This window comes from Grus americana, chromosome 10 (genome assembly GCF_028858705.1).
Source record: "Grus americana isolate bGruAme1 chromosome 10, bGruAme1.mat, whole genome shotgun sequence".
NCBI classification, from domain to species: Eukaryota; Metazoa; Chordata; class Aves; order Gruiformes; family Gruidae; genus Grus; species Grus americana.
The window spans coordinates 21,205,872-21,219,310 of record NC_072861.1 but is presented as its reverse complement, the minus strand read 5'-3'; the positions used below and the strand labels follow the sequence as shown (position 1 = coordinate 21,219,310).

General features: G+C 49.1%; 1 protein-coding gene across 1 annotated transcript in view; it reads left to right on the top strand.

The window, feature by feature from the left end:
• The window catches only part of IGDCC3 (immunoglobulin superfamily DCC subclass member 3), a 105,607-nt gene that overhangs the window by 63,502 nt on the left and 28,666 nt on the right, over positions 1–13,439 (top strand). The window contains exons 4-5 of the mRNA XM_054836624.1: positions 1,315–1,445; positions 7,458–7,595. Coding sequence (XP_054692599.1) covers positions 1,315–1,445; positions 7,458–7,595 — 269 coding nt within the window. The remainder of the gene's footprint in view (positions 1–1,314; positions 1,446–7,457; positions 7,596–13,439) is intronic.

Genomic DNA, 13,439 nt, shown 5'->3' with positions numbered 1-13,439 from the left:
CCAAGGCTGAGGAGCTCCAAGACTTTTCTCCAACCCAGAGAGCCCCAAGCTGTGCTCATCCCTGCTGCTTCTCCTCCGGGGAGGGGGAGCTTGCCCAAGCCCTGGAGGCCATGGGCTAGGAGCAGTTTCCCTATGCTCACTGTCTCCTGGTTGTGAACAGATTTGGCCTTTTGTAGAAGTAAAGCTGCTAGGGAAGGTTTTTATTGTCAGCTCAGTAGATTAATCTCTGACACCAACGGGCCTGGGTGATGAGGGTTGCTTCTCTAACTAAATTGGATTTCTGCATTAATCACACTTGGTGCATTTCTGCGTATAAAGCGTATATAAATTTGTATGCTGAGTTGTGCACTTGGAAGCTTTGAAGGCAGAATAATAGCTTTGGAATTGAATCTTCTAATGCTGTGGGCAGATTGTTAACAAAAATGAAGGCTTCTTGTGGTATAATTCATCCAAAACAATGGGCATTTTAAAGTCCCAGAGAGATTGCAATCAACTTACGGGACGTGTAAAACTGATTGCTGTCACGCTGCCACCGACACCGAGCCGCGCGTTTGGAACCCAGCGCAGGGAGCAGGTTATAGGCACTTAACCATATGCTGATATGGAAAAAGATATTCTTCATCTTCCAGACGGAAATGGATTATTAACTCATCACAGTGTAATGACTTACTACCAGCCAATTTAAACACACGGTTGCCAAGCAACCTGTAATGTATGTATACATATATGTGTGTATGCACGCATGATTTAAATGTACCTATGTTTTAAATATATAAAATATTTCTTGATATTTATGTATGCCCATGGAATATCTATTTCAAACACGCCTTTCCATGCGTTTGAGGTTTTAAGGTTATGTGGATGTGAGTCCCGGAGCTGGGAGTGTGGAGCACGCGCTTCCCCTGACGCTTGTCCACGGTCACTGTGCTTCAGCTGCTGAGCGATAACCCGCGCGTCAGCCGTGTTCACGTGCAAATGCGCTGCCAGAGCTTTTCCACAGGTTAAATAGGAAGCATCTACTTCGTACCCTCCCAGCAAAAGTCACGCTTTCTCAAGGATGCATCAGAAGATAAAGAAAGGGAACATATCTCCCTGTAAAAGAAGACCAGAGACTCAAGTATCCAAAAAAAAAAAAAAAAAAGAATAAAGAACTGGTGCGGTGATAAGCGTGGGCTCAGCCTGATTCTCGGGTGGTTTTGTCACCTCTGGAGTGGGATGGGGGAGCCAGCCCGCCTCACCCGGCTGGGCGTGCAGCCTGCTTTCACATCGTGGCCTGCTTTGCAAGTTTTTGTTCCTGCTTTTCTCTTCCCGCAGGTACACGCTGCTTCCCAAGGGGGTCCTGCAGATTACAGGACTGAGGGCAGAAGACAGTGGGATTTTTCACTGCGTCGCTACCAATATTGCTAATGTGAAGTTCAGCCGGGAGGCCAGACTCACCGTGTCAGGTTAGTACCAGTAAACGCTGTCCTGACCGTCTTTCTGTTGTCTTCTTCCCACTGCTGTTCTGGACCAGGACAGTTTAAGTGAGCTTCAGGCTAACGGCACTGAGAACATCCCTCTGGCCGGCCGTCGCACCTTCCTTGTTCTGGGTTGTTATTAGTTCCTGCCAGATCAGTCCATTTGATAGCAGATAAATCTGTCTCTCTGCCTTTAAATTAGCGCCAGTTGCTGGGTAGAGGAAGGACTGTGAGAAAATGAGTTACAGCAGCTTTACATTAAATAAATTCTTTTGGAAATGTGGAAGATTCATCATTTCCTTATGAGACCTGCCCACTCTGGAAGTAATTGCAGCACACAGGGTAATCAATTATTTATCTAATGGGGGAATTATGTTCTGTAGGCTGTTAGCATTGCGTTGCGACCGAAGCGGGCTAACCTTTCTTTGGAAGACGAGAAGGAGAAGCCCTGAGCACCCCAGGCTGAATTTTGACTTGGTTCTCCGTTCACATTTGAAGTCAGTGGCTGAACCAGGTTTTCACCTCTGAAAGCTCCAGCTGAAGAAATGACGATGCCTTATGGTCTCCTCTCCAAAAAAAAAGGGCCAAAATCACACACTTGCTGTTTGGTTTCATGCTGCCGGAGGTAGGACGTGCTGAAGCTATAAGGGCGAACCAAAGCGACCCACATCCACGCTTTGCATGTGCACACGTCTGGCCTGCTTGTGAAAGCGCACAGAATGGCGTGTGGAAGCGATGACCCTGGGCGCAGGGAAGGAAGGATTAGGGTGCAAACACACAACCAGGTTTCCATGGCTGCGCTGCCCTCCGGACCCTGTTAGCTGTCCGTGTGGGACCCAAGCTGACCTCTTAGAGCCCCTTCGAGCAATAACTCATCAGCCCATTTCTAAACCTGGTGTTAGATTGTCACCTTCTAGTTAGGCTTGCTTTGTTTGTCAGTCTTTTTAATTTAAAAGGCTTTTAGGTTCAGAAACCTCCCTTGATGTTTCAGGAGCTGCTCCTAGTATGAAGGAAGTGGGAAGTATTAAGTCAAATCATACAACCCAGCCCGATTGAGCAGCCAGGAGTGAAGGACACCTTTGTGCCCTCTTCTTAGAAATGCCTTTGATATGCTCAACCTCCTCATAGGAAAACAGGAGAGCTTGCTTTTCCTGGCAGAGCATTTGTGGGTTACCTTCAGAGAAGGTAAGAGTGCCAAAGAAGTAGTCACCTGGCAGGGTGGCCTCTGAGATACAGGACTCCGTGCAGGACAGAACCCCCCTGAGATGCTGGGTACCCACTGTGGTCCCCTCCGACAGCAGTGGCGATGTGTCCATGGCTCTTGGGTAGGGGACCAGCCTAGATTCCCTGTGGAAATGGAGACGACAGTTTTGGAGATAAGAAGCAAGGGAAATGTGCACAGGGCCGGTTGGGCGTGCGTTTCTCTGGGAGCTTTTTTTATTTGCAGCAAAGGGTCTTCCCTCCTCCGTGAGCTGTGATGCTTCTGTCCAGCAGAAACACAGAATTGCTGGTACCCGGTGGCTGGAGGCTTGCCAGCGTACGCTCCGATCTCACAGCCCGCCTTCGCCCTCCGAAACCGCTGCCTGGCCAGTGCTGCTGGAGTAGGAGACCCAACGCCTGTACCGAGTGTCAGATTAGTCTCTGCCGACTGTAAAAAAGCAGCACGTGTGAAATGGGGTGAAGCTGAGGAAAGAGTGATGCCGTGCGCATCGACTCTGATGGGGAAAGCAGGCGGGTTTAACTGGTTCTGAAAGACCCGGGAGCTTTCAATGCCTGGTACCGATCTGTTTTCTTGATTGATGGGAACGGTAGCCACACGGAGGGAAAAGGGAACAGTAAATTATCAATGCGGTGAAGTTCTTTGCATCAATTTACTGGCCTGAGTTATTATTTCTCGCAGGGCAGAAAGTGCTAGTTGTTCTCGTCTGACCATCCCTCATTTCAGATAGATATTTTCCAGGTTTCCTGTCTGTGAAACGGTTTGTGGGTTTTCTCTTCCTTAAAGCAGTCGAATGATGTAAGCGCACCGTAAGCGTCGGTGTCTGTCGAAGGGCTTGGACCTTCAGAGCTGCTGTAACGGGACGTTTGCATGCTCTCAGCCCTTGGAGAACCCATTGCACTTCAGGGAGAAAGGTTTATGCTCTGTGGTGTTCGCACATAAATATCTGTTAGACCAAGACAGCAGGTACATGCTAGGATGTGAACCCAAGGCTTTGGCACAGCAGCGGAGGCTATGGTGTGCCGCAGAGGTAACACGGAGACGTTGCTTCACTGCTGCGGGTGTTGTGTCAGTAAATACTGAGCTAACGCGGGTGCTGTTGTGCACACGTCGTTAGGCGTGATGGGGTAAGCAGTAATCTTGCAAATCTGTCCATCGCCTCCCTCTTGTGTAGAGGGGTAAAGGGAATGGCGCTCTCTGCTCTTCGTCGTGGCGGGAGGGTTCCCTCTCAACGGGGCAGCAACGTCAGCCAATGCTTCACCCACCGGGTCCGCCTCTCCGGGGTTTCCAAGCCGAGCCCTGGGTGGGGAAGGAGGAGGGAGAGGATGGAGGTGGGTGCTGGGAGCCCCCGCCACAGCCCGGCTGGAGAGGAGGAGGAGGAGGGTGGCTGCCTCTGGGGGACGAAGGAGCCTGCTCGCAGCACTTTCATTCCTCTCGCCGGCAGCGGTGGTGGGGCTGCTGGCAGCGAGTGGCACGGATGTGTCTTCCAGCCCTACTGATTGATTATTTTCAAGTGCCTGCTTAGCGGAGGTGCTCCCGAGGGGCTGCCTGCGCTGACACCTTTCCAGTGCGAGCTGCGGCTCTCTCTGCTGCTGTCCTTTTGATCAAGATCTAACAGCCTGTGCTGGCGACGCTCCCATCGCTGCCGGAGTGCCTGTCACTCCTGGCGGTGCCGGGGACCTCCCCATCCTCACGACTGCTGCTGGCAGAGTCCCTGGGGACCACGTGCATCATTAGAGCCTTTTTCCCTTTCAAAACAATCCACCCCCCCCACCGCGTTGCCCTGAACCCTGTTGTGCTCCGGCAGCGTTCACCTGCCACGAGTCTCTTGATTTGTCACTCCTTCCTTCCTGACCCTGCATCAAAGAGCTTTTCTGGTTGCAGAAGGAAACCTCCTCCTCGATGGTCGGGCACGGTCAGCCCCTTTGCATGGTGCTGGCGTCTGACCCCCCATGTCACCGTCCCTTCTGGCCCTGGAACTGGCACTGCCGTGGGCGTTGGGCTCGGCATCGAGGAGGCAGCAAAGCCGTAAGGGACCTTTACGTGGCCTTTGCAGGAGAAGGTGAGCAGCGGTGGAAATGCCACTTCCAGAGCTGGGCAGGATTTGGCCAGACTCAGGGAGCTGAGCCCGCACCCGGAAACCTGAGTGCATATTTAGGACTCAGAATATAAATCAAAGAGTGTGATTTTTTTAATTTTTATTGCCAAAAGAGAGTGTTTTCTAAATTCTGCTTTTGTTTCAGCTCCTGTTTACTGATATTCTTGGGTGACCTTGGAAATTCGTTTCATTTCTCTGTGTTTTGAAATATCGAAATCACTATATAATACGATGATAATATCGTATTATTCAAAGCGTGAACATTTAGTATTGTGATTCAGAGCAATAAATCTACGTGGGTTTTAAAGGCACTCCGAGGTACTGAGGGGGAAGGTATTGTTTTTCAGATCTCTTGGGGTTAACCAGCCGGTCATATGAATTTATTGTGCATTCTGGTTCTCATCAAAAAATCTGCATTTTATGGCTTGCAGTGAAATGCATTTAGAGGGAAAGTCAGCTCTTAAGTCACCCTGACACGGTGATTTTTTCTTGGATTTTGCCCATTTAGACACAACCTCTGAGTCGCCTTAGCGTTTAGCCCCTGTAGGAGCAATTAACAAACGAGCCGCTCTGATCTGTGCTTGCCCTTGGACCGCTGCGAAATCCCCCTGCTAATACCCTGACTTCGACCCGGAGCTGCCGCGAAAGGGTAACGCTAAAAAGTGCAGGAAGAAAAGAAATTTTTTTCTTGGAGAAAAGCCCTCGCAGATGGGTTTTGGTGGATCACTTCTCTTTAACAAGCTTTTTGGACATTGGAAAGTCCACGTACGGGAGTTGGCGTGGGACGGTCCCTACGGCAAAGCCTGGCCCGTGGCAGAGCTCAGCTCCCCAGCCCTCCCTGTGCCCCTCTCCTTCTTGGGGGGGAGATGTCCAGCCCAAGTAGTTCTGCAGGTATACAGAGCATTTTTGCCAGCAGCAACTGTCAGATTGTTGGAATTCCTTAAACACTGCTTGACCTCAGCATTTCTGGAGTATAACCCAGCTCTTGTTGGGAGTGGGGAGAAGACTAATGCAGAGGTTATCACAGAATCCTGGAATGGTTTGGGTTGGAAGGGACCTCAAAGCCCATCTAGTTCCAACCCCCGTGCCATGGGCAGGGACACCCTCCACTAGCCCAGGTTGCCCAAAGCCCCATCACTGCCAGGGAGCCAGGGGCAGCCACAGCTTCTCTGGGCAACCTGCGCCAGTGCCTCACCACCCTCACAGGGAAGAATTTCTTCCTCATATCTCATCTAAATCTCCCCTCCTGCAGCTTCAGGCCATTCCCCCTTGTCCTGTCACTCCCTGCCCTTGTAACCAGGCCCTCACCAGCTTTCCTGTAGCCCCTTCAGGTACTGGAAGGTGCTGCAAGGTCTCCCTGGAGCCTTCTCTTCTCCAGGCTGAACAAGCCCAACTCTCTCAGCCTGTCTCCATAGCAGAGGTGCTCCAGCCCTCGGATCATCTTTGTGGCCTCCTCTGGACTCGCTCCAACAGCTCCATGTCCTTCTTGTCGTGGGGATCCCCGAGCCGGATGCATTACTGCAGGGGGGGGGTCTCACCAGAGCGCAGTAGAGGGGGAGAATCTCCTCCCTTGACCTGCTGGTCATGCTGCTTTGGATGCAGGACAGTTTGCTTTCTGGGCAAAATTCTCAGTGTTCCTGTTTACTGATGGAGAATATCTCCTTTCTTCCTCCTCTCCTGCTCCCAACAAATAGTTGTGATATAGGAGTGAAGGCTGATGGGAGCGTTGGCCCAGGGGTAAGGCACTTTTGGGGGACTCAGGAGATGTGGGTTCAGCTGTGTTGTACCTGACACAGGATGATGTTTTTGTCCTCCTGTCTGGTGAAATGCAGTTTCTTTTGCTTGTCCTGTGCCTGTCTGGTTTCCAGAGTCCTTGTGCCAGGGTTTTATTTTATTATGGGTCTTTGCATCATCTTGTACGATGGGTTTCATTCTTGCTTGCTGCCACTTGGTGCTACTGTAGCACAAATGAACGATTAGTGATTGCATGGTGAGCAATGATTGTATCATGATTATATCAGAGCAGTGGGCTGCATCCTCTCCCTGCACCCAGTTACACCAGAGTGGGCCAGGACAGGTGAGGAGATGACCACCCTGGGGGCTGCAGTCATCAGAGTTTCCTTGGGTTCCTTCTCAAAAAAGGTCCTCAGCAGGAGTCAGGGACTGGCACCTCCATTGCGCTCTGTGTCCTGGGACACCAGCAGCGAGAGAGGATGCTCGCAGAGAGGCGGATTTGGGCATTGTGGACTGCACGGATTACTTTATGGCTTGAGATGCTGAAAGATAAAGCAACTCCTTCATTTATCGGCATCCCTCCCTGCACGAGCTGTCCTGCAGCTTGTGTCATCCCTACGTAACACGTTTTTTCCTGCACACCCGCTCGCTGCAGTTCACGGCGCGGTTCCTTCTTTGTGCTGCCCGTAGCTGGGTGTTAACGGGGCTGCTTGTGGCTGGCTCGCTTTTCCGAGGGGTTTTCCCCAGGAATATCAGCGCACACTGAAACACGGTCAGACAATGTGAGCGCCACGCGAACATTGAGCCCCTTTTGTTTGATGTGCATCTCGAATTTATTGAGGATTACACCAGCCACGTCATTTGTACTTCGAGGATGCATTAAGCCCTCGGTGTTTCCGTTAAACGAGAGAGAATCAGATGCCTTTTAACAATGATGCTGTCCTCACAGGCTCCCACTCCACCGTTTACAAGGACCCCATGATTCTCGTCGGTCCGGAGAACCTCACACTGACTGTGCACCAGACCGCTGTGCTGGAGTGCATCGCAACGGGCAATCCCCGGCCCATCGTCTCCTGGAGCCGCCTAGGTAAGCCCCGGGGTGACCGGGATTTCCTCCTCCTCCTCTCCATTGCCGTTGCCTGGGAAATAGGTGGGTGCCACTGACTATTTCACGCAACAAGTGATTCACCCTTTCCATTCGCAGTGCAGTTAATTGTAGGCTTGAAGTGCTTTTTATCCTCATGTCTACACTTTGTTTTTTCTCTCTGCCAAGATCCTGTTTTCACCTGTTAGAAAAGTGGGTTGGTTAAACCTGGAGATGTTTCATGAAAGGTGATAATTTTATCATTCCTCGAGTGACAGCATCTTCTTCAGCTGCATCGAAAACATCACCGCTGTTGGCCTAGAGAAGCAAAATCATACACAAACACCTTTCACGTAAAACAGACTTGAAAGAAACTTGCTGCCTGCTCAGGGAGTTTTAAAAAAATTTTTTGGGGGGAAGAGAGTGTTTAAAGTAGAGCATCTGAAGCTCTGAAAAAACAAATGCTTGCTGCTGGGGTCCGTGGTATTGTTTTTTTAATCAGCATGGAAACCAGAGGCAGTGTCTGATGGCATCACACAAGCGAGGAAGAGCAAAGAGCCGTGTTTCTCCCAGTCTGAAAGCAAGCGTTATTTCAGGCTCTAACTCTGTGACAGCAGCTCGGAAACTGTTTCGCTCAGAGCGACACTTCCATTGCCCTACAGAAATCCGTGCTGAGCAAAGAGCCGACAGCTCTTGTTTTATCTTCCGGAGCTCGTAACTCCGCCTGTGCACACTGTGGGCTTGGGTTCAGTCGGTATTTCCCAAGCCCTTGCGGTGTGCAAGGTCTCGTCATTCTGGGGATGCTAACCTCCCCGAGTGCCCCACGGTGGCCGTGGAGCACAAACAGGGGTTATCCTTATCCTTGTCCTGTCGCATGCTGCTGCGCTGGCTGTGGGACTTCAGCCCCATGGCTCTCCGGGGGTCAGGGTCCAGCTCACGGGAAGAGAGACCCTTCCCACTCCAGAACTGTCTGCCAGGGGACAAGGACACGTTTCCAGCATCAATCCCACAATTTCTCCGTGTTCGCATCCTCCGATGGCTTGTAAAATCAGCTGGTGCCTGCCACTAACTGCTTTTTTTTTCCTCCAGAGCCATAACCGTCAGATTGATGCTGGTTTTAAAATTCCCCAGATACGCTGTATCACTGTTTTGGTTCTGTTGGACACAAGGCGGCTCTACGTTAGCGCTCAACTATAATAAACTACTTTATAATTGCCTTAATTATAAGTGCTTATTACCTTCTTCAAAACACTTGTCTCTCTAGAGCGGTGCAGTAATGAAGATGTAATAGCTTCGCGCGATGTTTGTCTGGATGGTCTGAGCTCGGCATTGCCTTCCAACAAAAATAAATTCCCTCTCCACGCCGCTTTGCAGCGCAGCAGCAGGATTCGAGCTACTGAACGGGAAAGAGATCCCGTTCTTTTTCCTGCCCTTCAGCAGGAATGTTTCCTGTCCAAAGCATCGCAAGATCTTGTTTAGCGTTACACCGATCTCGACAGCGATGTGGCGTTACAGGCTCGCTGATGAGTTGGTGGGTTCGTCATCTCTTTGTAGACGATTCGGAAGAGCTTTCACATCTCCGTGTCTGTGTGATGAGGAGGAGGGAGAGGGGTTTACGCTGGACGGGGAGGTCCTCCGAGCGTCTGTCGTCTGTACGTGTGGTTTCCTCCCGTGTGAGGTCTTCTTCCTGAAGTTCCTCCTACAGAGCTGATTTAGCTTAAATAACCAGATAATTTATTCAACTTAGAAAAAAACCCCACTTTTAATCCACTCCCAGAAATAAAAAAAAAAAAAAATCATGACCACATAGTCGTAGAGAGATGCAGCTGATTTAGCGATAGGCTTAATTTAAACAAAAAAAGAAGTCGTCAATTATATGCGAACATCTTGCTTGCTTGGTCGAAATAAAGGAGAGTCTTGGCATTGCCGTCGTGCCGGGTCTTTGCACAGGGCCTGCTGCCGGCCCCGAGTGTCTCCCTCAAAGCCTTTGCTCACCGGTTTGGCGTTGGGGCATTTCCTCTATCAGAAAGGAGCAAAAGAACAATTTTGCTTTTACGGTTTTCTGGTGCAGGGGAAAGCAAGCCATGAGCAACTGCTGCACTTCTGGCTTCGGCTTTGCTAAAACCTGGCTGCTTTTCAGTGGGAAAGGTAGTTATATTTTGCTTGAAGGGAATCATTCAAATTCTGGGCCAGTTTTTGAGCGTCACACAATCAATTTTGAATTTAATTTCCTTGGGAATATGTTGTAGCCCCTGACCACAACCAGAATTCCTGTGTCTCGCCGTGCACGAAATGTCAACATTCATTAGAGGAGCAGGCTCTGAGAGAAATGTAAAATCATTAAGGATTTGTTCAGGGAAGATAGGGCTTTTCCTTTCAGAGCTACGCACTTCAGGCTCGGACCTGTATGTGCGCACAAATGAATATTCTGGGCACTTACTGCAAAGCCCTTTTTGAATGAATGACGATTTTAATGTATCCTTACCCTTTAACTGACAGGCCACTGAGCTGGCCTCCATAAAAGGTACCGAGGCAGAATAATAAACTATTTAGAGAGATATAGAAAAGTGAGGCGAGAGAGAAAAGACAATGATTATCTGATAGCGTTATACAGAAGTTGTCAGAAAGGGTCGCACAATGGGAAGGAAATTACTAAAGAGGGAGCCATTCAAGAAGTAAACTATACAACAATTGTAGGAGCCAATTAATTGGTAACTTATTGGACACAGAAGCTTGCAATAGATGGCTGACTGGTTGACAGGAGCACCGTTCCCGTAAGTGTTTAGAAATAATAGAGTAAATTTCACCACTTCACATACTGAATAGTCAACTGTTGCAATGTACTCTAAATATGCTAATCCATGGTGCCCGGTGTCCGCCGGAGCAGGAGACCCATGTGTCTAAAAAGTAGAAGGCTACTATGGCACAATACAAAGAATTCACAAAAGACCTAAATGATCAACATTAGAAAGTTGTTACTTTCTTTCTACTTGCTACTTATAAAAGAAAGGCGTTCGCGTTGTTGCATATTCATATCGCCTGGCACGTTTTAACGGGTCTCCGTAATTGGTGCCGGTGTGCCAATCACTTGGTTAGCAGGCGGAGAATGGACTCCAGAAAGTATCACATACACCTTGGAAAAATAAATAATGCGGCTCCCAAACCCCAGGCGTCTTTCATCCAGACTTCGCCCCACGGGGAACCTGGAAGCTTCTACTCATCCGTAGCCGGGACATGCTTTGGGAGCGTCTCCCAGTTTGAGAAAGTCTCCTTTATTCATTGGTTTTCCATCTGCTCTTCACAACCAGCTGAACCTCCCGCTTTGGCCCTCGTCAACAGGGAGAATCAGTCAGACATTTCCACCCAGCCCGGCTTGTTTGCAGCCCTCAAATTTTCTGCTTTTGACTTCATGAAAAGAAGTAGAAGGTGATGTTAAATGAGCAGCAGTTTCAAGCCTGCGTGGGTCCTGGGAGCTTTGGGAACTGAGCAGCAGTGTTAGCTTTTGCAGTCTTTCGGATCTCCTCCGTGGAGAGATGACTTGGTGATGGCAAGCGGTGCCAGGAAGGTGGGTTTTCAGGGTTTGGATCCCTTGATCCAAGCCACTCTTCAGGTCTCTGGGTAGGTGAAACAGGGTTAAAATAGATAGTGACCTTTGCAAAGCAGGTGTGAGATATGAGTCCCTCTGCACAGCACTTCTACAAAGTGCTGAGCTTTCTGGACGCAAGGGATTTCTTGTGTAAACACTCTGTATTATTTATACGTGTTGTCAGCGTTACTAAGTTGGACTTGATATTAGCTGAAGAGCTTCTAACCGATCACACGATGGCTCAGGTTGAGTGAGGCACAGTAGAGTAAGAAGGATGGAGCAGGCTGGGGAAGCCGAGATATTTCCCTAGAAGCCCTATTCAGCGCTCATTGGAAGGGAGGAATTGAGTAAGAGGCATATGGGATGATCTGGCACGGTGATCTTTGCTGGCTGGGAGAGGTGGCCACGCTCTCTGAATCAAATGGCAGATCCCCTGAGGTTTCTGAGCTTGGAGAGCTTTGTTCTCCAGGGAAAGGAAAGATTCTTGGTTGACAGGAGTCGTATGTTTAGACCACCACACCTCTAATTAATAGTTGGAGCTAGACAGGCAACGGAGGACGCATCGATGCTGGTATTTGGATTGTGTGGAGTACCTGCTGCAGGCTGGGTCTTTGCATGCTTAAATTATGTAGCACGTTATAAATAATACAATAAAACTACTGACATTCAAGTCACATTTCTGTGGTATTTCTTAAGGCAACGACGTGATGAAGCATCTAGGTATGGCCACTTCGCATCTTTCACCAGTCCCGTCCCTCCCTCGAGAGAGAGATTTGATTTTTACGCCTGTTGTAAATATGGACTTCTAAAAGGTCTAATTTAAAAGATGAAATCAAGTTCAATTTGAATTTAATTCAGACCTCTTTACACTTCAGTTCAAATGATGTTTGAAAGGAATGGTTCCTTCTTATTGTTCATTAAATGTGGGACAGGTCATGTTTTACTGTCCTTTTTATGACTGAGCCATTTACTGCCGCAGCGGCTTGGCCAGCTATGTGATCATTTAATCATTTAATGACGTTGTTTTTCTCTCTCTAAAAGACCTGAGCATTTTTCGTTGCAATGCAAATAATGAAGTTGCCTGGCATTGCCTGCCTAATGAAGTTTAAGTTTAAAAATTTCCTGAAAAACAATATATAAAGAGCATGGCAGGGGATATGTTTGTGAAGTGCTTTGCAGCTTTCGGTCCGTGTTTTGCCAGCGTTTCCTAGGTGTTAATCTGAAATGGGATCCCTCATTTCCACAGCTCAGGCTTGCGAGCTGATGAACGTGCGCTGCTCTCGCTAATGCTGCCGGAGACACTTGCTCTCCATCCCATCATGTGCCTTTCCACGGGGATCCAAGCGCTTGCTGGGCAGCAGGTTGCAAAGTGCCATTTCTGGGTTGATGGTTAATTTGTCCTTCTCCTTGAGTGCTGCTTTGCCTCCTTCATGGTTTCTCAATCTATTCCAGAACCTGTTGGTTATGAATGGCCCAAATCCTCGTAATATTCTTTATTATGCAAAGCCTGATATTCCAGCTAAAGCATACGATGGCAAGATAACTTTTAACTAGCCCTGGATGCCTCTCTGTGTTGAAGCATGAAGCCTGCTTGAGGTCAAGTGTGAGCCAGGTCTCAGTTAGGGACCACACTGGTGTACACCAGAGGCTATGAAGGAAATCCTTGAGGATAACGGGGTGTCTCGGGGTGACTGCAGCAGACCCATGGCAACTTGTGTTTCCCTCTGTGTTGTCCGTGAAGGTTTCCCATTGCTGGATTACACCAGAAGCAGCCACTGAAGTGGTTGTGTGCCGTGAATATTGGTAACCAGCCTGAGGTCCTTCAGTGCTAAAGGTCCCTGGCAACTGTTCTGCCCGCTGGACGATGATGCATTTTGAAGCAGGTTGGAGGGCTATTATCTAGCATCTCTTGGGAGATGGCCGACAGGAATGGAAACCAGCTAGAGCATCTCAGGTCTTTCCCCTTGACTGTTGCTTCCTACAGAGCAGTTCTGGTTTTATTGGGCTTCCATTTCCTTAGCAGGATTACGGCACAGACCAACAGAGCTCCCAGGAGGCATTTTTCAGATTAATTTTTCCTTTCACTAGCCACAGCTTTGAAGCACAAGACACAGGCTCTTTTGCTGTTGCAGAGCGCACACGTATGGAGGGCTCGTAGGATGGTCAGGTGGGGAGATGACCAAGGCTGATCCCATTTCTATAGGTTCTTTGAACTCTTTCATGAGCAAAGGCGAGAGAGGAACCTGGATTCCCGTTTCTCA